The 25,861-nt window shown below is 45.7% G+C and overlaps 8 protein-coding genes across 8 annotated transcripts; 6 read left to right on the top strand and 2 right to left on the bottom strand.

Moving 5' to 3' along the window:
• Positions 1-992: 992 nt before the first annotated feature.
• AOL_s00083g471 (uncharacterized protein) lies at positions 993-2,139 on the bottom strand (the record flags this gene model as incomplete). Its single annotated transcript, XM_011125650.1, has 5 exons — positions 993-1,226; positions 1,296-1,410; positions 1,471-1,614; positions 1,667-1,976; positions 2,061-2,139. The coding sequence occupies 5 exons, from the start codon at positions 2,137-2,139 to the stop codon at positions 993-995; spliced, it is 882 nt and encodes a 293-aa protein (XP_011123952.1).
• A 365-nt stretch (positions 2,140-2,504) lies between these two features.
• On the top strand, positions 2,505-4,217 carry AOL_s00083g470 (uncharacterized protein; the record flags this gene model as incomplete). Its single annotated transcript, XM_011125649.1, has 3 exons — positions 2,505-3,093; positions 3,164-3,992; positions 4,052-4,217. The coding sequence occupies 3 exons, from the start codon at positions 2,505-2,507 to the stop codon at positions 4,215-4,217; spliced, it is 1,584 nt and encodes a 527-aa protein (XP_011123951.1).
• Positions 4,218-4,836: 619 nt separating this feature from the next.
• AOL_s00083g469 (uncharacterized protein) lies at positions 4,837-7,612 on the bottom strand (the record flags this gene model as incomplete). The annotated part of the gene is made up of 6 exons (XM_011125648.1): positions 4,837-5,003; positions 5,080-6,304; positions 6,366-6,630; positions 6,709-6,844; positions 6,919-7,219; positions 7,454-7,612. 6 exons carry the CDS (start codon positions 7,610-7,612, stop codon positions 4,837-4,839), a joined length of 2,253 nt encoding a protein of 750 aa, XP_011123950.1.
• Positions 7,613-8,393: 781 nt separating this feature from the next.
• AOL_s00083g468 (uncharacterized protein) lies at positions 8,394-9,643 on the top strand (the record flags this gene model as incomplete). The annotated part of the gene is made up of 2 exons (XM_011125647.1): positions 8,394-9,257; positions 9,332-9,643. 2 exons carry the CDS (start codon positions 8,394-8,396, stop codon positions 9,641-9,643), a joined length of 1,176 nt encoding a protein of 391 aa, XP_011123949.1.
• Positions 9,644-10,341: 698 nt separating this feature from the next.
• On the top strand, positions 10,342-11,333 carry AOL_s00083g467 (uncharacterized protein; the record flags this gene model as incomplete). Its single annotated transcript, XM_011125646.1, has 5 exons — positions 10,342-10,465; positions 10,532-10,582; positions 10,651-10,751; positions 10,847-10,992; positions 11,063-11,333. 5 exons carry the CDS (start codon positions 10,342-10,344, stop codon positions 11,331-11,333), a joined length of 693 nt encoding a protein of 230 aa, XP_011123948.1.
• A 1,278-nt stretch (positions 11,334-12,611) lies between these two features.
• Positions 12,612-14,684, top strand: AOL_s00083g466 (uncharacterized protein; the record flags this gene model as incomplete). The annotated part of the gene is made up of 6 exons (XM_011125645.1): positions 12,612-12,746; positions 12,803-13,258; positions 13,316-13,604; positions 13,658-14,474; positions 14,543-14,574; positions 14,665-14,684. The coding sequence occupies 6 exons, from the start codon at positions 12,612-12,614 to the stop codon at positions 14,682-14,684; spliced, it is 1,749 nt and encodes a 582-aa protein (XP_011123947.1).
• Positions 14,685-19,580: 4,896 nt separating this feature from the next.
• On the top strand, positions 19,581-20,497 carry AOL_s00083g465 (uncharacterized protein; the record flags this gene model as incomplete). The annotated part of the gene is made up of 3 exons (XM_011125644.1): positions 19,581-20,019; positions 20,083-20,408; positions 20,477-20,497. The coding sequence occupies 3 exons, from the start codon at positions 19,581-19,583 to the stop codon at positions 20,495-20,497; spliced, it is 786 nt and encodes a 261-aa protein (XP_011123946.1).
• Positions 20,498-22,410: 1,913 nt separating this feature from the next.
• AOL_s00083g464 (uncharacterized protein) lies at positions 22,411-25,246 on the top strand (the record flags this gene model as incomplete). The annotated part of the gene is made up of 10 exons (XM_011125643.1): positions 22,411-23,048; positions 23,198-23,592; positions 23,696-23,795; positions 23,899-23,992; positions 24,062-24,256; positions 24,331-24,446; positions 24,552-24,710; positions 24,797-24,891; positions 25,004-25,084; positions 25,155-25,246. The coding sequence occupies 10 exons, from the start codon at positions 22,411-22,413 to the stop codon at positions 25,244-25,246; spliced, it is 1,965 nt and encodes a 654-aa protein (XP_011123945.1).
• Positions 25,247-25,861: the final 615 nt, after the last annotated feature.

Genomic DNA, 25,861 nt, shown 5'->3' with positions numbered 1-25,861 from the left:
GAAGGCGGAGCGATTGTTGTACCAAACAAAGGTTGGGGCCAGCGGGACGGGTCGAGATGTTGACTCTCGGGAAGGGCTTGTGGACGTCTGAAGTATGTACGATGATGAAATTGGGCCGGCGCAGGAAGGAGAAATTGGAATTCTACAAGTTCATCTACAAGAACAGGAACAATTGGAAGGATAAGACGGACAGGAGAGTTCGAAGCATAAAAAGAAGAAGAGAGTCCCTGAACCGAAAGGAAAATTATCATGCGACGAAAATGTTGCCTCCTGCTGATTCGCTACAAAAAACGGTGTCCTGTACCCTGATTCGTTTTGTGCACTAATCAAAGATAAGATTTCCAGGTTCCTCTCGTCTTTTTGTGGTGGCGCTTTGCGGCGAACAGAGGGCAAAGGAATTTGTATGGTCAATTTCCTTCCCGGCTGCATGGTTGAAGGATGAAACCTGGCAGGAAGCCTCTTCCCTGTAAAGGCCTGCCCAAAGTCGTTAAGGGGCTTCCTTCGAAGATATGTTTATTGCCAAAGTATTCCTGCGTCGACAAGGGGTTGGAAAATTGGGATCAACTGAAAGCGTGAGGCCCGTTCCAGGAGACGGAAGCCGCTGAGCTGGGAGACGGGACTCGGTATGTTCCTCAAGACATGCACATGCACTTGTACCGACACTTCGGCTGGCGTGTGCGGAGGCTCATAGTTAAGCGACAGAGGTATAAACACGGTTTGATGCATTAGTGCATGTGTGTATGTATATCGACCCAACTCTACTTGCTGCAGTTGGATTTGATGCCCCTGGTGAAAAACTCGAGGCGAATCGCGTGGAAAGACATCGATTACACATGACGCAACGGATAATAGGCTCTCTCAACTTGAACTCTTAGCATGTCGCAATATACCCATGTTAGAACTGCCAAAGGGCGCTTCAGATATATGACCCCTTGATGATATCAAGGAAAGCCAGTCGAGAGGAGTTTGCCGATAACAGCGGGTTATAATGATCAAGAACGTGCCAGACCCTGGTACAGCTCTTCTCTTTGGGATTTCAACATTTCAAGTTCCTCCTTGGCTTCCTCGATCTTGCGTTGAGCAGCCTTAGGGTCAGGCGGTAGGAGAGTGTATGCCTTTACTTGACCATTCAGGCTTCGCACATGATCCTGGAGCTCGAGGATCTCATTTTCCAGCTCAACCAAATTCTCAATAGTATATCTGGGTGGGTTTCTCCGATATGCATTCTACATATATACGAGGCGACCATTAGTTGTTCGTAAAAATTTTATATGCATAAATTGGAGGGCCCACACCTGCAAGGAAGTAGCCCGGTCTTTATATTCAGCGGACTTCTGCTGTAGGATCTTTATGGTCCGTGTCCACTCAGCAAGCTTGGCTGGGAGATCTTTGGGAGTCTCATATGCCTCGCTGCAATTCATATTAGCCGGCATATTAAGAAACTGAACGCTCACAGAAATGAAGATTTACCTGTGGAATTTGCGAAGAGACTCCTCTGCTTCCTGAATATCGGCAACGAGGGTCTTAAGAGTCTGCTCCTCAGGAAGGATCGAGTGCTCAATTTGGCATTCTTCTTTTGTCAGATACAACAGCGCCTCCCGGTTTCTTAAATCACTATGTTAATGACAAGTGGGAGGCCAACTATGAGGCAACGATACTGACTCACTGTGATACGTTGCCCAAATCAGCACCAAGCTTGACACTGGCACTAGCCACAGAGTCCAAGGCCTTGCCGGCATCTCGATTCAGGCCTTCTCTAATACGGATGATTTTATCGTCCGGACGCTTTGGTCTGTAGCTACTTAGGATATTCTGCTTGAATTCGAGCTGCGAAGCTCTCTCCTCGTCGGCAGCTTCGTTTGCAGCAGCTAAGGCAGTCAGAGCCCTCAGGGTGTCCATGTTCCTTTCGAACGGAGGGACCGGCCGTGGGTGATATTTTGCCTGGAGCCATTGATCGATATAGCTCCATTCCTTTGCTACAGTCAATACATTAGTAAAATTTGAATACTGAACTCGCGATGTCGCTGGCTAGATGGTTGTTGGTTTGAATATTTACTTACCTTGATGCTGCTGCTGGCGGGCAAGAGATGGCGAAAAGACAGCAGAGGTAGCCCAATCGTCGTTTAGATGCAAATCCATCGGTATCTCATGGATGCGAGGCGCATGCACATGTTATATTACAAATCCTTAAGTACAATGGATGGAACATATGAGGTTGGTGATAACTCCCTCAATGCACCTAAAATGACGTTGAGCTAGGGATAAGATAAGGTTGTTCGGGAACTGTTCCATTAGTTCGGTTAGTTAAACCAGCACAGTCAGGAACCAAGCGGCGGAGCTAATTGCAACTTGGCCACAACCGACCCTTCGATATGTATAAACTGGCCACTTCCCCAAGCTGACTACGGAACCCCGAACATCGACCATCGACATTGACCATCGACATCGACATCCCTGAAACGTCCATACTTACTTACGCTTCCTAACACCGGCCATCTACGAAAATGCGCCTGGCACAGTCGAAGCACACTTACCTGGCCGCGGCTTTCGTCTGCGTGCTTTCACTCTCAATCCCTGCAGCCGCCAGTGATGTCCCCAAAGACGTCCCCGTCAAGTCGCTCGTTGATTCCGCCAATGTTCTACTAGCAAAGGGCCAATCAAATGACGCCCTGCAATTCTTCGATGCCGCTATTGAACGGGAACCCTCCAACTACCTTACCATCTTCAAACGGGGCACCGCCTACCTCTCACTCGGTCGCACAGCTCAAGCCGCTGATGACTTCAATCGAGTTTTGGAGATGAAGCCAGACTTCGAAGCCGCCCTCCTACAGCGCGCGAAAATGAAGTTAAGATCCGGGGACTGGGTTGGTGCTAGGAGTGATTTTAAGTCCTGTCCTAGCGACCGGCGACAGGAATTGGGCGATGTTGATAAAGCAGAATCATTTGTCTACTCCGCCCAGCTTGCTTACCAGAAGCAAGACTACCATGCTTGCACAGAAGCAGCTACCGAGGCCATTTCGTTCTCGCCTGGGATATTATCTTTAAGAGAAACCCGATATAAATGTAGACTTGCAAAGGGCGAAGTCCGGGAAGGTGAGTCTACACAATAGTCCTCTGCGAGTTTGTCAGTTAATACCAATACCTATGCTAACATAACCCCTAGCCATCGGCGATCTGGGCCATATCTCCACTCTATCTACCGCACTTACCGAGCCTCACCTTCATATCACAAATCTCTTTTACTATTCTCTCAACGACTTCGACCGAGCTATGACTCAGATCCGCAAATGCCTACACTTCGACCCAGATTCAAAGCCATGCAAGAAACCCTTCCGTCGGCTAAAAGCCTATAACAAGTCTTTGAATAAAGCGATGGAAATGCGTGGAAGACGCCAATTCATCGGTGCAGCTAAGATAATCATCGGAACTACTGACGAACCCGGTATCCTTACCGAAATCAGGGACGATATCAAAACTCTCAGGGAGGAAGGCCTCATGAACGACAACAGCCCGAACGATCTCATCCTCCAACTTGTCGAACTTGTTTGTGAAATTTACAGTGAAGGAAATAACGACAAGAGAGCACGGCCTTTCTGCGAGGAAACTTTACAGCTCAATCCTAACTCCATTCCAGCCATAATCAATAAAGCTAAGCGACTAATGGACGAGGAATTATTCGAGGAGGCTATCAGGGAGTTGAGCCATGCCAAAGAACAGGACGGCCAAAACGAAAAAGTCCATGAATACCTCCAAAAGGCGCATGTCCTTCTCAAGAAATCTAAGGCTAAGGACTATTATAAGATTCTTGGCGTAGACCGAGATGCAACATCGAGAGAAATCAAGACACAGTACAACAAGATGGTTCGACAGTACCATCCTGACAAATTGAAACTGAGTGGATTGACAAAGGATCAGGCGGAGAGGAAGATGGAAGCAATCAATGAAGCCTATGAAGTCCTCAGAGATGATGAACTACGAGCCAGGTTTGACAAGTACGTATTCCAACATGAATTACAACGTAGCTCAGGTATATAAACTGACATTTATACAGTGGTGACGATCCGAATGACCAAACACAGCGAAACCCCTTCCACCAAGGTGGCCCATTCGGTGGCGGATTCCCCGGTGGCGGCGGACAACCATTCTTCTTTCCTGGTGGTGGCTTCCCTGGCGGCGGCGGCGGCGGCGGCGGCTTCAAGTTCCAGTTCCAGCACTAGGAACCCACCCAACCACCCATTTGCATTCTCTTTTGTGCATCATTTATAGCCTTCCTCAGAGTCCATAGAATAAAGAAAATCGACTCTTTAGGTTTTCCGAGGCGGGGTTTGTTGGCGTCGATCCTTTCTATGCATTCATGTACGCGGTTGCCCCTTGTATAGGGCTGGTTTTGCTTCATTGGCAGTTTAAGGGCGGATGTCGAGGACGGTGCTTTGATTCCTATGTATATAGAAGCGCCTCGCTCCCTTTTTTTTTTTTTGGGACCTTCACTTTGTTATTACTATTTACATTTGAGGAGTTTGTGTAATATATAGAAATCAATGGTATCTTGTTGTATTTGTAACGTTGCAGTTCGTAGTTCGTAGTTGCGGCATTCCTCAATGTCTTTCCTGAATCCCGTATCGAGTTAATGTTTTTATAATGTAGTTTGAGGTACCACGATTAACGGGCATGAATCCAGGGCACCGAGTTTACACCTTGATGAAAGTCAATGCGATGGTTTAACTTATAATTGATGTGCTACCATGAACTAGAGAGGGTCCGAGGAAGGGAAGCTTGCATAGTTAATCAAGCTAATATAAAACCGGAACTTTCTATCTCAACAGGGCTTATATATTTCTAGGCCCTGAGGGCATGAGTTTGATCTAACTCCCTTGACTGCTTGAGTTCAGTCAATCGCTTGATCACATCATCGACGGGTAAAAGTGCGCCTCTATTCTGACTTTCCTGGTTATCTCTATCTCTGGCGTTGACCGATCTGTTCTTACACTCGTCCGCGCCAACAACTATACAAGAAGAAGAAGAAGAAGAAACCATTAGCTAGGAAACCTCCTAATAGGGCGGAATCGCTGATTTACGTACCAAAGGTAAAGTTGTACTGATGCATCTGGGCCTGTAAGATCTTCTTCTTCATGGTGTTGCCGCTGATATCAATATCAACATAGAATCCAGCATCATGGAAGATCTTTTGTAGTTCAATCACATAGTCGTTGTTCTGAGGAGTGACAGGCAATATCAAGATTTGCCTGGGGCTCAACCAGAATGGCCACTTGCCGGCAAAGTGCTCCGTGAGAATAGCGGTAAATCTCTCAAAGCTGCCGTAAATGGCACGGTGGACCATGACAGGAGTGTCATAAACACCGATATCCTCGCCATTCTCATCCTTTGTTGACGGCGCACCAGTGTTATATCGGAGTTTGAATCTTTGTGGAAGCTGGAAGTCAAGCTGAATGGTGGCACATTGGAATTCACGGCGAAGGGCGTCAGAGATGGTGATGTCGATCTTTGGGCCGTAAAAGGCACCATCACCTGGGTTTAACTCCCATGCGCCGCCACCTTGAGTTGCGAACAGATCCAGAGCCTCCTTTAATTGGTCTTCAGCCTTATTCCAGGTCTCAATTTCTCCCAAATATTTATCTGGCCTGGTGGAAAGGTTCAGCTTAAAGGTGAAGCCAAGTTTACCATAGATATGTTTAAGAAAGTCGAACAGCCCCATAATTTCGTCCTTGACCTGGTCCTTGGTACAAAAGATATGAGTATCATCTTGCTGGAATCGCCTAACTCTGGTCAAGCCGGTCAATGCGCCAGAGGCCTCATTTCGGTGCAGAACCCCGAAATCTGCCATCCTCCATGGCAGTTCACGGTAACTTCGCTCGCGGTGGCCAAAGACGACACAGTGACCTGGGCAGTTCATAGGCTTTAGTCCGAATTGCTCCTTGTCCACATCTAGGGTGAACATATCGTCCTTATAATTTTCCCAATGACCAGAGGTCTTCCAGAGGCTCGAGTTGTACATGTTGGGGGTGATAACCTCATCGTAACCACGTTTCCAGTATTCTTCTCGGAGGAATGCCATAAGGGTATTGTATATTCTGGTTCCGTGGGGAAGAAAGAATGCCGATCCAGGGCTGATAGGGTCAAAGAAGAAGAGTTCCTGCTCTTTTCCGATCTTGCGATGGTCTCGCTTTGCGGCTTCCTCGAGGTACTTCTTGTGTTCGTCCATCAACTTTTTGTCCGGAAAGCTGACACCATAGATACGCTGCAGAGTCTCGTTGGCGGAGTCGCCGAGAAAGTAGCAGGAGGAGTGCTAGTATGTTCTATTAGTACCATCGTATTGTGGAGTTTGCAAGGATTTTTTTCGCTCTTACCTTCATCACAGAGAAAGCCTTTATTCTGCCAGTATTTGGGATGTGAGGTCCGACGCAAAGGTCGATCAGTGGACCACATCGGTATACTGTGGAGCTGGTGCCATCTGGAATCTTGCTGGAGATAAGAACCTGCTTGAACTTGTTGTGCTTGAACATCTCAAGGAGGTTTTCCTTGGAGACGACTAGACGTTCGAAGGGCTGCCTCTCCTTGACGATCTTGCCTGCAATAGTCTCGAGAGGTTTTACGTCTTCCGACTTAACAGCCCTATAGGTTGATCTCGTTAGGGGGGGCGGTCGACCCTAGTGAATTTATTGAAATTGAATAAAGGTGGTAAATACTTACTGGCCATCTTCAGCCATACCCATTTCGTAGAAGAAACCATCGTCAGTTGGAGGTCCCAAGCAGAGATGGCAACCGAAGTGTCGCTCTGCAGCTTCACCGAGAACGTGTGCACTGGAATGCCAGAACACCTTCTTGGCTATTAAATCCAAAAGTATCAATAAGAGGTTCGGTTTAGGGGCCTGGGGGGGGGGATATTATGGGATATGTTACCCTCCATATTGTCGAAATCGAGCAATTCGACAGAGCAATCCTTCTCCAGAGGCCGTGGAAGATCCCACAGGACACCGTCGACCTTCGAGATGACAGTTTTATCGGCGACACCTTTGCCCGACTCGATGGCAATCTTCAAAGGCGATGTGACCCAAGATTCACCGACCATGGTACGACCTTCCGGTAGGATGGTGATGGTGATGGGCTCTCGTGGCTTGGAAGCGCATTCTGCATCGTACTCGGCCTTGAGTTTCTCGAATAATTGTATACGATGGTCGATATAGACCGGAGGGGGATCCAACTATTACGACAGAATTAGCACATGTTGAAAAAAAAAACGATCTCCCTTTCGAGTGTGATGACCGGTGGAAAGGCCATTCGTAGGAGAAGGAGAAGGAGAAGGAGAAGGAGGAGAAGAATAAAAATAATAATAAAATAAAAATAAAAGAATAGGAAGAATAGGAAGAATAGGAAGAAGGAGAAGAAGGAAGAGGAAGAGGAAGAGGGTAGGAAGAAGAGAATTGCATGTACATACCTCCAATGGGGCAGCGGGGGCAGCGGGGGCAGCTGGCTTCTTCTGCTTCTCCTTCTTCTCACCCTTTGGCTTCGCAGCAGCAGGAGCAGAAGGCCCGGCAGAAGAGTCACCAATGGTAACGTCCTTGACCTTATCAACGACCTCCTTGACGGCGTCCATCGTCGATTGTAAGTGTGATTATTTGTATCTACGTCGTGGTGGTGTGGTAGTAATTGGAATGGTATTTTGTGGGCGCGGAGACCCCAGCCCGGTTATTTTATATAAAAGTTATTTGATTGTGAGTCGACAGCACAGCTAGTCCACAGCGAAGTGCAGCACAGTCGAAGGTGTGTTTATTTGGTGGGGCTGCAGCAACTGCAACTGCAACTCTCTTTTAATTTCCCCCCCGCACTGTATTATACACCTACTTACCTAGCTAAGTATACGTACAAATACTTAAGAATGCAAAATGCAAGGAAAACCTGATTCGGTCGAACCAAAGAAGCTAGAAGGCAATAGTATAGTACAGAACATACGGGAGAGTCAAAAGGGACGAAATATTTCGGGTGTCGGGAACCGCGGATGCATGGGGAAGAAGATCGGTTTAGTTCTTTCCCTTTACCTTCTTCCACTTAATTATCTCTACTCCCAACGTACTTCCACCGTATAATACAACTTACGTTACATGGCTGCGCAGCGACGAGAATTTCGAATGGGGCCGGTTGGTTTCTCGATAAACTTAAACTAGTACTATATCGTTTCTTAAATTTAAAATTTAAAGGGTCTGCCTACTCTCCCAGGACAGCAAGCTTAAGGTGCTAACCGTGCCGGTGCTGGACGTCATTGCATTGCATTGCATTAATTGATTGTCTGATTGATATCTCAACATCATCCCGCATCGACCCCTTCTCATCCACCACATCCACATCCACCTTCCCATTCACATCCCTTCCTTTTTACCATGTCTACCGACGGTTCAAGTATAAATACCGCCCATAGGACCCAGAGTTCCCCGGCTATTGAGAACGCCATCGATAGGTCCGCTCCAACTTTCACCGCTGCTATCGAAAAAGATGAAACCACCTACTTTGACACCAACCCTCCGCCCCCGGAACTCGAGGAGTTCTCCCGAATAGCCGAAGAATTCGTTAACCTGCACTGTTCCCACCAGCGACGGGTTGTGCTCGTGACATCCGGTGGTACCACCGTGCCCTTGGAAAATCAAACCGTCAGGTTCATCGACAACTTTTCCGCTGGTACCAGAGGCGCTACCAGTGCCGAATACTTTTTGGAGGCTGGATATGCTGTTATATTTTTGCACCGGCAGTTTAGCCTGCTTCCTTACAGTCGCCATTACAGCCACTCTACAAATTGTTTCCTGGACTTTTTGGCAGAAGCTCCCACGGATGGAAGCAGCAGGAATACCATCGTGGCGAGGGATGAATACGCCGCCGAGATGATATCGGTTCTGAGGAAGTACAAGCATGCTAAGAGGGAAAGGCTGCTTCTTTTGCTTCCGTTTACAACCATAACCTCCTATCTGTTCCTCTTGAGAGAGCTGGCCATGAAAATGAGACCGCTGGGTGGTAAATCTTTGTTCTACCTGGCTGCCGCTGTTAGCGATTTCTTCGTTCCTAGGGAAAGAATGGCGGAACACAAGATTCAAAGCGGCGAGTTTGCCGAAAAGGACGGCGAGATGGAATTTGTCAACCCAGCTGGCCCGGGGTCTGGAAAGAAATTGATTATTGACTTGGATCCTGTACCGAAGTTCCTGAAAAGGCTTGTGGAGTCGTGGGCTCCGGACAGCATGATCGTGTCCTTCAAGGTATGCCGTTCTATGAGCTTCGCCGTCTAATAATGATGGTCGGCAACTGAGCTTCCGGGCTAACCTTTGAACAGCTAGAAACAGATCCTAAGCTTTTGATCAAAAAATGCAATATGGCGTTGAAGCGTTACTCCCATCACCTAGTGATAGGTAACCTGCTTCAAAGTCGAAAGCACGAAGTAGTATTCGTCGACAAGGAATCCACACACTGGCTCCGGTTACCGCAGGGCACCGAAGAAAATACAAATAGTGTTGGAAAGTTCGCAGGCAGACGTGATCCGGAAATAGAAGCCCTGATCGTTCCTGAGGTGGTTCGTCGACATGGGGCCTTGATATGGCATGTGGTGGCGGCTACTCGGTCCTCCATTGGAGGCTTGCCCGACTAATTTAGGTAAAAGAGGTTATATAGGTCATTAAATTACATTCCTTTGAGCAATAGCGATGGTGAACTGTGGAGAGCATGGACTTGAGTCTATTCCCATTTTCGCTGTATGCCTATGGCCATATGGGTGGTATATATACACTTATATACCTAGTAGTTTAATATTTTCGGTTGCGTCAGTGCAGTATCATATGTATAAATATCGAAAGCTCGCCGATGGAGGTTAATTTGTTCAGCATGTAATCATAATAGATTATCAAAAAAAAAAAGGATAGAAACATTTGGATATACTTAAGTTACTTATAATTATAAGTACCTAAATACTTAAGTAGACACTTACTAGGTACCTAGATACTAAGTATATATATAATATCTACATGCATCAATATCAATGCAATCAAATGTTGAGATTATATTAACGGTTCGCTTTGTGTTGGGCAACCACCCAGCTGGAAATCAGCGGCAGGTTTAGCCGCGCTAATCGCTTCCGATTGCTTGGCGACCAATTTTTATTCCACGAAATTTTTTTAGATTTCGACAAAAAAAAACACCAAAGCGAAACTGTACTCTTCATCACGAACGAAAATCCCATTCGCTGACTTCAAACACGCCAACAGCACAGAGCGCCCGCCAATCAAGTTTAGATCGCAATTATTGATACTTCAAGTTATTAATTTTCTTTACGAATCCGACAAACCAACCATGAGTTTTAGAGGTGGCAGAGGCGGTCCTCCAAGAGGTGGTCGGGGTGGGTTTGGAGGTGGATTTGGAGGTGGATTTGGAGGTGGATTTGGAGGGGGTAGAGGGGGCGGTGGAGGATTCAGAGGTATCGTTAGCCCGATATCTGACCAAATATGATGGAATGGGATCTAATTTCAGTATCAATTGATAGGTGGAAGGGGTGGCGCCCCTCAGTCATTTGGTCCTCCAGACCAGGTCTTCGGTACGTACCAAACAGTCCCTGCCTATCCCCCAAAGATGGCAGTCACTGATTTAAGATATTTTGTCTAGAGATCGGAACTTTTGTCCATGCTTCCGAGGGCGAGATGGTGTGCGAGTCTACAAATGTGAAGATTCCATTCTTCAATGCGCCGATTTACTTGGAGAACAAGGTACTTGCACTTTCCTAGACCTCCCCAGGCTCACAGGGCTAGGGTTTGCGCACATGTGCGGTTTCCATGAATCTAATTCAAGTCGTTCGATGTAGTCAGCTGTTGGCAAGGTCGATGAGGTTCTCGGGCCAATCAACCAAGTTTATTTTACTATAAAACCGCAGGAGGGAGTCGTGGCCACATCGTTCAAGAAGGGCGATAAGTTCTATATTGGCGGTGACAAGTTACTACCGTTAGACAAGTAAGCACGGAGGCTCAAGGTCAATTCTGGGTCAGTTCGAAGACACTTGCTGACAACCAATCGAATTTAGGTTCCTGCCCAAACCAAAGCCACCACCAGGTACTGCAAAGCCAAAGGGTATCTCGAAGAGGGGCGGCGCTGGTGGACGGGGTGGACGGGGTGCACCGAGAGGTGGTGCACGTGGTAGGGGAGCTCCAAGAGGTGGACGAGGTGGAGCCCCTGGAGGCCGTGGTGGATTCGGATTCGGAGCTCCAAGAGGCGGTGCTGGTGGTCGAGGACGCGGTATCCCAAGAGGCAGAGGAAGTGCGCCGGCAAGAGGAGGCTTCAGGGGACGGTTCTAAAGTCTTTAACCGTATTATTCCGCACCTGTTTTTCTTCCGCTAGATCAACCTGAGGTACAGCTCACGGTCACCGTACCCCCTAGTGCCAATCTTGGAGAAAGACGAGTCCTGCGCATGTTCTGGAGATCTTGGGGTTTTAATGCATGGCGTTCGGGGTCATATTTCCAGTACTTTCTTTCGTCGTTCCATGGTTTTATGCAAATTCATTGTACAATAAAGAACTATATTGGTAGAATGTAAACTTAAACTACGAATAGTCTATGCACGTGCACTTTATTATCGCGCATGGTTCCGTATATTATAGTGTACGTCCATCTGAATCCACGATGGTTTCCTGTGGCAGGTCTCGAGTCTCGCACCGATTTGATCTTCAATAGGTATTTTGCAGAGCCTGAGCGGTTACCATTGGACACAGGCCCAACGTCATTTTAATTGGTGTGCGCCAGCTACCACACCAATTTTCTGCGGCTTATCCTGAGAGCTCCCAAATCATAACACCTTTCCAGATACCTAACCTCGAAACATCCAAACACCAGCGTCATCTTCTTCTCGTGAATAACTTCCACCTCAATTGTGATCGACTGTATATATTTCCCGTGTATTAAACTTAATATCAATCATCACCCGACATACATCGCCATCCTATCAGTTCGAGTTCGAATTACGACCCCTTGAAACCCCTGCAGCATACGACAGTCCTCCATACCCCGCGACCCACCTCTAGGCACGCTAAAATATACTTATTACAAAGCCTACTCGAAGTCTATAAGGGTTTCTCATATCTCGACAACGGCTACACGCTCAACCTTTTTTCAAAATTCCAAACCCTTACTCTCCGGATGCGTTCTTTTTGATGCACCCTTCTTTGACACTGACATTTATTGTCTTTGTCGCTGGGTATATTACCGCGCGGTTTTCACTCGTATCCCGGGCATTTGAATTCCTGGTTCTTGCGTGGAAGAGTGGGGTTTTTGTACGTCCTTTGGGGATCCTTTGTATTGGTGATAGTTGATTGAATTACTTACTTTTTTGTTTGTAGGGACGGGTGCTCCAGGGTGTAGTTCTGCTGACCTTGTTGTTCATTCTAATACTTGTTCCACTGGAAAGAATCGCTGCGAGGGAAACTAGGCTTGTATGGGTTTGATAATGGTTTATTGGACATTTGGAAATAAACACTCGACTAATCAGGGGTATTTAGCACTCACGGGCTAGTAGCGGTGGGATATCCGCGAGGGAGCAATTGAGGAGAAGGGGGAGCTTCTAGTGACATCGTCAGGCATGGATCCCTCGCCGACTTTGATGCGGATATTCTGGCCATGTGGCCTCCCACGGAAGGAGAACTCAGGATTGTTGATAGGCTGGCGAAATTCGGAGTATGATATATTCGTGGTTGCTCTGCTGAACGCTAAGGATGTGAGGACTGTTTCCATTACCCTGATGAATATACCTGTTGATTTGTGGGCTGTTAGAGCAAAGCAATCGATCATGCTCTCCGGAACGGTGCTATCTTCACAAAGCCTGTTGGGTCCCTTACAAAGCTCTTCCAAATGAGCAAACGAACCAGACTCCACGTTCTAGGCACACTGAACGGCCAGCAACCAAAGAAGTTTGAAGCACGTCACATCCACGCCACACTCACCGAAAGTTGTCCATACCCTGCGATATATTGTCCCAAGGAAACGAATGTTACAGTGCAGGTCATTTTGTTTGATATGCCGTCACCATGGCGGATGCAGTATATGTCTCTGAAACCCATCTCACTAGCGTTAGATGAAGAAACGTCTACGGTTAAGGTGGAAGAGGAGAAGGAAGCTCAATATGTGAAACCTTTACATGGTCAACTTTCAGATAAAATTAGACTGCATTCGGTACGAAAACACCGGCTAACGGTGAAAGAGGAGTCACTAGATGCGATAATTGGGCAGGTAAGAGTTAACCAATATCTCGGGCTTCAAGCCAATGAAATTCTAATTCTGTTATAGATCAACTGTTCGTGGGAGATGTCCACCCTACTCAACGATAACGTAAGGTACCGGATTGGGCGGTCGAGAAGTATGAGCGTTAGCGAAAGGGTTGTTGAATCCGCTACAAATCTTGGAGAGCGAGCCGTTAACAGGCTTTGGAGCTTGGTACTCTTAGCGTATCCGCTACTGATACGGTGTTTCGTTGCCTTGTTGACAGTCCAAAGGGCTGCGAATGAAGTCGTCCTTCGAATTGTGGAGTGGAGGCCGAAACCAGATCTTGCCGCCCTGAAGGATGTTTCCGCGACGGGTTAGTATGCCCATTGCCTACCAGAGCGCTTAGTTAATCGCTGACGAGTATAGCGCAGCAGTTGGATATCAGGCTCCAGCAATTATGCTACTGGCCGACTCAGTATAGGAAACTGAGGAAACGGAAAGGAGATCTAGAGAGCGCCAACTCTGTTCACCCTGATTATATACGATTTTACAACAGCTTGTGGCTGGTTGCAAATGATGTGATTATTGGGATTGCACTAGGAACTTTCCTCATTGAAAACTCCACTGGTGTGGCTGATTGGCTGGATGCCTTACTAAGAACGTATACGATTGATGGATTGCACGAGACAATATCCTGGTTGCGAGGGAAACCAGCTGGTTTGAAACTGAATAAAGAACTTGCTTTCTTCCTCGGTGATCTCTTTCTATGGGTTGTGGACTACTGGGCAGGATCGATGGCGAGCGTGCGGCCTCATCTAGCTAGGTTGATCTGGGTTATCGGGTTCTCGAGTTTCGCGGGCGCCACGATGCCAATCTCGATATTTTCGGATCTACTTTCGGTCTTGACCTTACACATTTACTCGTTTTACATTGCCTCAGCGCGGATATATCACTGGCAGCTCACAACGATCATCTCACTGTTTCACCTATTTCGTGGGAAGAAACGCAATGTGCTACGGAACCGTATCGATTCGTGCGACTACGATATCGACCAGTTACTCGTCGGCACCATCCTATTTACGCTCTTGTTTTTCCTGTTGCCTACCGTGTTAGTGTACTACCTCACGTTTGCGGTGGCGAGAATGATCATAATCGGTATCAAAGCCGGGTTGGAAACGCTTCTGGCATGCCTGAACCATTTCCCACTCTTCGCACTGATGTTGAGGACAAAGGATTCGAAGAGGTTGCCTGGCGGGGTACAGTTTGAGATGCTAGATGTCGATAAATTGCCTGACGGGGGGAGACAAAAAGAATGCGAGCATATATCTTACGTTCTGTTGAAAGTATGTATACATTCGCGTGATTGCTCCTTTGGCTGGGGTGATAATCCAACGCTTTCTCTTGCGACAATACTGATACGGGTTTCGTAATAGTCAGTGCCTCTGTCCTTTAGGGCAATGTTTCGGCAGTATTTCCAGTTGGGAGGACGCCTACGGAAACATTATATTTCTCCACGGGTGCTACTGTGCCTTGTTACGGGTCGATTTGTGAGTCCAACTTTTTCCCGATAGTGTTTTGTGTCATTGTTTGAATTGGGTATCAGAATGTCACGGCAAGCTGCGTAGAGCCTCTATTGCGCAACCTTTTTCCGAGTTTGAAACGAAAGATCATAATGCAGCATTGTTAGAATGACTTGGCATGGATATGCGCTGATAGAAGCTTGGTGTTGATGTAGGTTCCGCCTATTCATCGGAGAGATCTGTACTCGCTACAATATAGCATGTTGCCTGCAGAAAGAGGGAGTATTATGGACGTTTGGGACAATCTAATAGGACCACAGCCACAAAGTGCTCGTCAGCGATAGGCGAGCCTTTCGTTTTTGTGGTTTGAAGAAATCCTGCTTATGTTTCTTCCTTTCATCCTTTGGGTACTTTTGACGACTTGGATGCCTTATGGACATACATGCATGGCCACATTGGGGAGGGATAGGGTTTCAGATAAGATGGTATGTACATAGCTAGATAGACAAGTGTTCGCCGGCTCATGTGAGAAATTGAAGATCAAAATGTACTGGAACCCTTTTCCTTTTTATTCGGCGGGCTGGGTATATCTATATATGATTTTCGAATATCTGGAAGGGGAAACAAATTGAACCCCCTGTTATGATTACTGTGCTATAAAAGTGGTGTTTTTCAATATCGTTCGAATCCGAATTAAGTAAAATCTCTCCTCTGATACTACTCTAATATAATCCGTATTGAACACCGTCATACCGTATTGGAACAAAAAAAACTGTATTGATACGGTATCAATAACCCCCCTCAGGCTTGCGTGAGAAAGAGGCATCTTGTGTTTTTGGACTGCTAGAGTTTTAGTTTGGTGAGGAAGAGGATCGTTTAATTGACGAATATTAATGGTTACATGGTTGGTTCCAGAATGGGAGAATCGAAGAGTGGTCATGGACGTTTCATGGTAGTTGGATCGATAGGCGTTTAAAAATGCAAAGACCTATCTTGAACAGAAAAACTCGCTCGCTATTCTATACCTGCCCTACGTATAATAGATAAGAGGGAGAGCAACGTGTTTCCGAGAAGTTGGTTTGGAAATGCAAATGTGAAAAAGCTAATGCTACGTATGCGATTACCGGTTCAGCTGATTGTTCTGGCAGCCACGGACGCCTTGCTATATATCTGAAACTAGTATCTCGGGAGCCAAAGTGGATCTGGCCCGTTGGTGGAAGGAATCAATAACATGTTGTAGCTATTAAACCAATTATTTGCTTGGGGCCCTACGCAGATATCTGCCATTCAAACACTCATCGCAATTGAATTGAACATGGGAGCTTGAGGTCGAAATCCCAATCCCAATCCCAATCTCAAATTCCAATTTAATAGGACTGGGCAAAGTTCTGTGTCACCCAGAAATTACCTCCATTGAATAATATTTGAGAAGAGTTTGGTAAGGAAAGCTGTTGAGGATGTTTCTTGTGCTCCCCCACAGCGAAAGAAGGTAAGAAAGAATAAAACATGCAGCCAAGACGGAGCCGCGGCATGGGCAAGGATTTGGGGAAAAAGGGGGGTTCATATCTCAAACACGCGAAATTAAAAGAAATCCTGTTCGAGAGTTCTTTTTCATTGCTTCTTTCTTGACACTCGATTTCCATTTTGTTCCTTCGTTTTTCGTTCCTGTTTTTTTTGTCCTGTGAGAGATTTTTTCCCTCTCGTTAAAGGCAGTAAAAAGGGCCTGGAAAATACCCGAGTCTTTCGGTGTCATCTCGGCGGTCTCTTTTTTTTTCTCTCCCCTGCCATACTGTATATATGCACTTACTTAGTAATTTGTACACTGTTTCGTCATTTTTTTACTTTGAATGGGGATCGTAGACATCGACGGGTAGCCCTTAGATCCGATACATGGTGGCTGACGTCGGTGCATCTATCGTGCATTACTTGTCAAGGCGTTAGAGCCCTCGCTTCTTTCGATACTCTCTAACACAGGTTTATCGGCCCTTATGTCCTTCTGTTAGGTTTTTGTTTAGCTAGAACCCAAACCAGGGTCTTAAAAGTTAGTGAATAACGGCCTTTTATGGAAGGGAACAGAAACAAAAAAAAAAAAAAAGAACAAGCCACCGTCAGCTTCCCGCCGTTTCTGTCCCGTGCATTCGCAATCAGGACTTCAAAGTTTTGTGGCCCATGTTCTTTGGGTCGGTGGTTAGTTAGTCAGGATCAGGCACCATGAGAACGAATGTGAAAATGCAAGCACTCATTTCGGTTCGTTCGGAGGGCAACGGGGCTTTTGAATATGATACTATATATATGTACTTACATGCGCACATATTTCGGCCAGGAAAGTTCTTTTCTTTCGCCTTGAAGGAAGAAAAAAAATACCACTAGAATCCGGGTTCTTTTTAGTTTTGAGGCTATGTTATATTAATTAGCCAAGGACTTATAGTAGGTTAGTTTACCAACAATACCAGTTTGGATGTTATTGTTATTGTTATTATCGTGATGCAGAAGTGCTGTGAGTTAGAACCGCAAGGAAGTAAGTACATATACATTTGCTGTATATATAACGTTGATCCATGAATAGAAACGGGAATGGACTTGGCCGGGGCTGGATTGGGTCTTTTGTTGGCAAAAGGGTTTAGGATAAGTCAGGGCAGAACAGTATCGTGATCAGGTCACTCCGTCGTATCGACAACTTTGGACCTATGTAAAAGTCGGCGGCTGCGAGGGCCGACAGTATCGAACTGCAGTGCCACTGTTACGACCACTACCACCACCGCTGGTTGCTTACCAGCCGATTGGGAGGAGGTAATGCAGGTAACGTAAGTTTAAGAGCGAACTAGCCGTAAGAGCAATATGGTACAGTAGTACCAGTATGCGGCAACGAGTGTTATGTGAATAATTTGTATCAAATGGTTGACCTTGCATATCTCCTGGCACAAGAAAAAAATTCAAAAGCAGTCAGCAGAAGAGCCATTATATTATCTCCGTAAGCACAATCCACGCCGACCGACCGACCGACCGACCGACCTATCCAACCTGTATGAGTGCTCTTATCGTAACGACCATAGTAAAGGATATGATAGAGTTAGAGCGAGCTTACTTAGATACTTCAGTTTAAACCAAAGCCAAAATACAGCAAGAACGATATCTGGTCCGTGTGTATGACCGATGAGCGACCGCCTGCATCAATTAAGAGCGACGTTGATGCTTCCTGTTTGAGCCAAATCAGTCAGGAAACCGGACCATTTCCTGCGAGCAAGCGTGGTTTGTGTGCCAGCCAATTTCAATTTCCCGGCACATTTTCTTTTTTCCCTGCCCTCCTTCGTGGCCGACTCAGCAAGGAAGCGGTGGTGCAAGGTGGTGGGTGCATGGTGGTGCATTTGGTGGTGAGCTAGGACGGTGGTGGTTAGCAGTTCTCCTTTCCTCTTTCCTTCCAAGCCTTCTCGTCCAGGCCAAAACTCCCACTCCTCCTCCACACCTGTCCCATCATCCCATTCCATCCTCTCTCGATTCTTCAACCACCATAACCCTCACCACCAGTCACTCGCTCGAGTTCTTCAACCACAGGGTACAGCTGGCCTACTTCTCTGTTCTTTCCTTACAGACTCTCATTCGCCATCTACGGTCAACCACTTTCCTTTGCGCTTGATTTCCCTGGTGTTTTCCTTTTCCTGTTCCTTCTTTCTTTCTCTCTTTTTTTTTCTTTCCTATAATTTTCCCCCCTCGTCGTCAGCATATTTTCAGGCCACTCTCTCCTTTTGTCTCTAAACGGAGTTGTTTTTCCTTGTGTGAAATATTCTTAGAAGTAAAAAAGAGAAGAGATCAAGGGTTTGAACCGACAACCCTCTTCGACAACTATAATTCATACACATCATTGGGAGGGCATTCTGCAAAAGAAGGGTTTCTTTTATAACTGTTTTTAATCACGACAAAAGGGACGAACCAAGGTATCTTTGCTTGTAGAGGTTGAAGGCGATAATTTCAGAAGGCGTTCGAAACTTAGAGGCGCTCTTGGGAAAAGCTATCCGGACGACAAAGATATTTGTTCTCATTTGATCGAGTTCTCGACTTGCAACTTCCGACCATCGGTTCCTCCTATAAAATAGGAATAAAAAACTATCCGACAACTCCGACTCGAATTCGTCGACATTTTTGAGCGGAGGAAATTGAAATTCTCCTCACGTGGGATTTTCTTTGGGTTGAAGAACGAAGGGCCTTTTGATTGAAAGGTATGCGTTGTCCGCTAGTCCAACTTTCGCTTTGTCGTGTTACTATTGCTATGCCTGCCGTTTGGTTGGCTATGGTCGAGAGGAAGAAAGGGAAGGCAGGGGAGGAGAGGAGAGGAGAAGAAAGGAGAGGGGGATGGGATGGGATGGGAAGCGGAGAGGAGAGGAGAGGAGAGGAGGAGAGAAGCTAGAAGAGAGCAAGAACAGGCAGGAGGAGGACGTCATGAGAAAGACGAGGCATTAAAGACGGCCTTGTTACTATCAACATCCACGTTTTACGGCTTCAGCTCTCTCTCTCTCTCTCCTTCTCTCTCCCTCTTTCTCCACCTCTCCACCTCTCCCTCTCCTACCTCTCTCCTACCTCCACTTCCACTTTTTCTTTCCTCCTCGCTCGCCGGCCTGCTGATGTAGTGACCCTCTACGTCAAACTAAAATATCGTGATACTAACATGTTCATGTGGAAAATTCTATAGATCCCTTCTTCCCTACTCACCCTGTAGCATTCTAGTCGCCAATCACACCCCCTGGCTTGACTTCCATCCCTCGACAACATAAACTGTCGAGAATATCCCTTTCCTTGTCTCTCTCCCGACAATCTCTATCACATACATAACGACAATGCCTTCACTACTAAGGACAACTTTGGCGGCTTTTGTGCTCCTCGGCGCTGTCGTCCCTGTCTTCGCCAGTGATCCATCAACAGCTTGTTACGATAACCCCGGTGATACTAAGAATTATGGTATCAAAACATACCAAACAGCCAACCTCTGCCTTGCACAATGTCGGGACGAAAACAAAGCTGTCTACGGTGTCACTAGAGGCTCCACTTGCTACTGTGGTGACGTCTTCCCCGAGGACGGAAAAGTGGATATGAGCGAGTGTAACGTACGCTGTCAAGGATTTCCCGATGAAATTTGCGGTGGCGTTTCGGTTTGGTCATTTGGCATCACTGGAGTTGTACCCCCGAGTAAACCAAAGACTACGAAAACATCCTCTACATCCTCTTCTGAGAGCACAACTAGCGAAGCTCCTTCAATCCAAACCGTCATCAAGACACGTAAGTTTTTACAACCAGATTTATCGCAATAATGCTCACCTACTAACCCGTGATGGTCGACAGCCATTGTTACTCAGACTGCTCCCGCTGATGGCGACAAGCAACAAAATAGTGGCGGAGGAGGCTCAAGCAAGGCCGGTATTGCGGCGGGTGTTGTCGTCGGCGTAATCGCTGTCATTGCAATGGGTGTTGGTGGTTTCCTCATTGTTCGACGAAACAGACGACGACAGGCCGAAGAGGAATACAGAGCCGCCGTTGCAGCAAAGGAGTTCACTGCCTCTATCAGAAAACCACAGGCGGACACCAGACTAGACCCTGTCATGCTCCAGCGAAGAATGAGCGACGGCAGCATTGCGGACAACCAGGACTACTCGAGACGGATATTGAAGGTACCTTCGTCCAACCCTAATCAGAAGCGATATGATTAAACAGAATATACTAATACCCTATCCATCAGGTCACAAATCCCGACGCATGATGAACCCATGACGACACTAAAACCAATTTGTGATTAACGTCCCATGGTTTGCCTATGCGCTGCAAATCAAGCCTTCTATCCACTCCAACCGGATTTCCTTGTCCACACCAACGGAAGGAATAGATACGGTCGAATATCTGGGTACTCTTTTGATGACACATCGGGGCATTCTTTGTCTCCCGGCCTTTTTTTTTTTTTTTTTTTCCCTCTTGATACAGCTCGTTTGTTTTTTGTGCATGGCGTATACCCTTTTTTTTCCAATCCTTTACTTTGTTTACTGTTGGTTTTTATTTTCTTTCCTTTCATTCTATTATCTATTATAACCTTTTTCATTCCCTTTGCAAAAATGGATTTGTTCATAAAGCCTCCCTCTTAAAACTACTACTTCCTTTAGTGTTCCTAACTACACATTAGCGATCTGTTTGTTCTCCCCACCTGGACCCCGACGCATACACCCACTTCTTACCCTCGAAAGACTCCATCGCTATTGTATAATTTCTCCTGTAAATTACCTTGGACTTTCAAAGGCGATTCTTAACATAAAACCAATACTTAATCTGGCTTCCACACTCGTAACAATCTAGCCGTACATATGATAGTGCCACACACTTCCCTAGTGGGCATACTGATTGGTCCAATACATGTGTCTTTATCAAGGAGTATAGGATGTTATAGCCCTTATCACAAAATTTACGGCCCGGTTTCATCGCTATCAGTACACTGCCTCCTGACCTAGTTTGGGTCTACAGCCGATTTCGCCTTCTTGCGTCGCATTCGGTAATCTCTTTGGGAGTTATAACAGTGGTTCCTTGGTAGATCTGAATGGTGGGCTTAGTTTAGACTATAATAATTCGACCTTAATCCTAATATTGAACTCAACTCCGTATTGATTCCTATACCTTGGTCGAAATATACTTTGACGCATTATTCTAACCAATACTAGTTATAACCCCCTTAGACGAACTATAACCCTCTATTAAAAAGTTAAACCTCCTTTTTAGCATTCTCTCCTTAGGACTTGATCTAGTTTTAGCTGTGGCTTTTAATCACATTACCCAGGCTATTTGTTCTTTCGCAATGCATCGAACTAGATTCGGTACTTAGATGCAGGCGCCACTAATCACCAAAGCGTCGCGTCCCTGCATATCCTCCGACCTGCAGGATACAGACGAGCGTCTCGCATTGCCTACGAGAGAAAAAGAAAAAGAAAGACAAGTCAAGCTTAGTGGGTCTTGGTGTCGGAGTGATTTCTTTTTTTTTTTTTTGTTGTTGGCGTGGACATTTTCAATTGGTATCTCCGAAAGACTAGGCTATCCTCGGTCCCTTTCACCTCTTGCCCTTGCAGACTGCGCCCTTAGAATATCCCTAGGTCGGCAGTCCGAAGGACTTTTGGCAAGAGGCTGTATACGTATTGCTGCCCGAGCTCGGGTCCTTTTACAGCACTAATTCTGTGAATACGATTCACTTGATGTAATATATACGAAGATACCCAACAGATTAGGAAACTGGCACAAAGTTTCGTACGACATTCCAAGAAATATATCTTTCCCCTTCGAGATGAAGAAACGATCTTCAATTCCTAGGCTTCCCCCCGGGACTCACTAGACAGGTAAAATTCGATTCCATGTCATCATTTAGTCTGGTTGTGAGTACCATGGTTGATACCATTGCATCAGAAAATACGATTTTTAAAAGCGTCCTGGATAGAAGTCAATATACTATGCAATAGAACGCCACCAGGGTTTAACCGACGTACATTTTTCTTCTTCTGCATCTTCTACCCCGATTCTTCCGCTATTCTATCATTTATTTATTTATTATATTATCGCTGTTACTATTTCTGAAACTGTTATCAGCATTCTGCATGAATGTTTTCGTTCGTATTCGGCCTCCGACAGGCGCAAGCGCTTAACATGATTACCTCCGCTTTTGCGATCGTAGTGCTTCAAATACTTGCGACCACAACCATAGTTTCAGGCGCTTCGGTTATGCATACTTCGATACTCGAGTATGGTGATATCAAGTACCTTGTTTCTAAAAACGTTGTCGGTACAATTAATATTGATAGTACCTCTATAACCCGTCGTTCGAACTCGAGTTCTAGTCTTAATATACAAACACATGAGAACCCAGAAATAGCTAGTCTCGTTCCCAGTCGTCACAAAGGGCAGCACTCTGTTTGGGAGATGGCCATTCCTATAACGATAATAGCCCTGGATTTGAATACAGTAAGCAATAATAATATATCTTCAGAATGGCTGAAAGCTACAATTACATCAATGCTATCTGCAGATGATGTATTTGGGCCTTTCTTCCTGGAAACTGTATTGTTCGGAGTATTTGGAAAAATACAACAATCACCAACGATTTTTGAGGATGGTGTGAAAGTACTAGGAAGTCTTGGTGTGAAAGATCATTCCATTCTAAGAGTTGATGATTCGATTCCGAGTGGGCCGTATTTCCTCCAGTCCGGGAGTATCTACCAGGCAATGAGACTGTATCCCGATCCGTATGGTGCGTTCATGTATGGTGTCATGCAATCTGAAGATGGGTAAGATATAAATTTCAACGTTCAACGAGCGCCTCTATCCAGATATTACATATATCCCCGCAAAGTCTGGGCAGTTATGAGATACCGATCTATTGTAATTGAATAATTTGTTTTGTAAACATTTACTGATGCCGCCGGGATTAATACAGCTTCGCTCGCCCACATACCGAACTTATTCCTGTCCCCTCTCGACTCTATACCAACTCTTCCCTCCCCCTATCCTCTAAAAGAATAGCAGTGAAGGATATTATAGATCTCCGGAATCTCCCCACTAGTGCTTCGTCGAAAGCCTATGCGCAATATCACGGTTCCTCTAAATCCACCGCAGAAGCAATACAACATTTAATCTCTCTCGGGGCCGTTATCATTGGGAAAACCAAGACCACGCAGTTCGCAAACGGCGAAACAGCAAGAGATTGGATCGATTTTCAGTGTCCGTTTAATCCCCGCGCTGATGGATATCTGGATCCTGCAGGAAGTAGTACTGGTAGCGCGGTTGCGGTTGCCGGGTATGATTGGGTTGACTTTGCAGTAGGGACTGATTGTAAGGCTTCCTCCCTCCCTCCCTCCCTTTTTCTCTCGAGGAGGGGGTGGTAAGAAACGTATATATCTTTGTATACAAGTAAGAAAATAGCTAATATTCGTAGCCTGTGGGAGTATCATTTGGCCTGCGGCTTTGCAAGGTGTGTTTGGATTGAGACCGACGTTGGGGGTATCAGAGTTGGAGGGGGTCATGCCATATTCGAGGTATGTGGTTAAGAACCATACTTCTCATGTGATTAGGGTTAGAAGGAAGTTCTCTCGATGGTGAAAAAATCTGATAATCCGGGGGGGGGGGGGGATATATTAGCGTAATGGATACCATGGGGTTCTTCGCCCGAGATATTCAGAACTTTCAACTTTTACAGGAAGTCTGGTATGATAAGAAGGGTCAGCGCAGACAGGTAAATAACTGGCATTTGGATGAAAATTTTTGGCATCAAGTGTGAGTATTAATCAATTTTTGGTTATAGAAACCATCCAGGATAATAGTTCCTAGCGGCGTCCTCGACTCCCTCCCTTCTGACAAACAGTCAGTCATGGCGAAATTTATAGAAGATGCGAAAATATCAACTGGGATACCTTTAGCTGAGATCGACATCAATGAATTATGGAAGTCCTCCGGTCTAGCCCCTAGGGATATATCGTACACGGAATATCTACACTCTGTAAGCCTTACCGAATTCGAAACTCCCCTCCTAATATATACATATCGTTTCTAACCATTTGTAATAACAATCAGACAGTTGCCCACATTCAAATACACGAGTCCTACATCAACGAAAATACCTTCTATAATAAATACAAGCAGAAGTTCGGGAGATATCCGTATATCAACCCAATGGTAATGCATAAATGGTACGGTCAAAAAATGCAAGCCCGGAAGCCGACGGCTAGGGCTAAGTGATAATCTTCCGACATATGCATCCAAATGCTAAAAGATTTTGAGCATCTACCGTACAGGGAAATTCAACGACAAAATATTTCAATGGGGGACTATCAAGAGGCCCTACAGAGGATGGCTGTTTTCAAGGGGTTCCTTAGATCTCATGTTTTTAATGGTGGGGCAGTGATGATGCTCCCGGCTGGCAGCGGGGAGGCAACATATAGAGATGAGCTGATGTAAGTGGCAACCACGGCTTAACTTAGTCTTATGTTGCAGACGTAGTCTACAAATGAAGGCTAATATAGATGATAAATCACCATAGCGCCCCGGAAAGCATCGATGTATATCTCCAGAGCTTTGGTTTTGATAATACATTCTATAGTATTTTGGGAGGGTTGCCGAGTGTGGTGGTCCCAGGTGAGAACTATGCTGATTCTATTTATATCCCAACCAATCCCATCACAAACGCCCATGGAAGTTCGAAATAGTCGCTGGAACCAAAAAAGATATTTTCTAACTTCAAAACAAGTCGGCCAACGCCCAATAACATCGAAGGTCACAAAGGAAACAGTCTGGGAACCGATCTCTATGATGATCGTTGGACAAGCAGGTAATGATTTTCGTATATAGTTGCTAAGATCTTCGGAACTCGTAGCGCTAACCTCTTCATATAACCCTAGGCACCGAGGCCCAAATAATCGATTTTGTTCGAAAAGTGCTAACGAAATCCGGAAGACCGATGGGAGTTCTGGTTGGGGAGAAGGCGTTTTAAATGGTTCACATCTTTTTTCTTTCTTTTTTCTCTCTGCTTATAAATTTCGATTGATAGATAGGTAAACTAGTCTACCTAAACACTTAAAATTATACGACCAAAGATTTGTACGATAGGAGAGCTTGAGATAAAGGCTTCAATTCATTCACTTTGTCGCGTTACTTGCTTGTATGTGTTGATGGGGGTGTTATAATATTTGACATGAAAGGTAATAGGGGACAAGATAAAAAGGGTCAGTGGGATGGGGTAGGGGGTAGTAACTCGCGAGACATCATGATCGTATGCGTGCGTATACATCTCAAGGAAATAGGACCAAAAGTAAAATGAACAGTAAGGAAATGTAAGGAAATAAAAAGAAACAGAAAAGGAAATAGGAAAATATTTGTGGAAAGCAAATAGGGCGGGGGTGGGGTTGGGTCATTAGTGTAGGATGTGAGAAGTATTTCAGTTGCCCAAAGTTGGCCCAAATACTGTAGGAAATCTGAATAAATAAGTGGTGATAGATGAGAGGAAATAGAAACAAAAACAAACCGTGTGCTTGCTCCAGGTCCCGAGGTTTGATAAAAAGTCAAAGAGCTTAAGAAATGCCCAAAGGAAATACCCACACAATATGCA

This window comes from Orbilia oligospora (genome assembly GCF_000225545.1).
Source record: "Orbilia oligospora ATCC 24927 unplaced genomic scaffold scaffold00083, whole genome shotgun sequence".
In the NCBI taxonomy this organism is placed as follows: domain Eukaryota; kingdom Fungi; phylum Ascomycota; class Orbiliomycetes; order Orbiliales; family Orbiliaceae; genus Orbilia; species Orbilia oligospora.
This window is presented reverse-complemented; position numbering and strand designations above follow the sequence as displayed.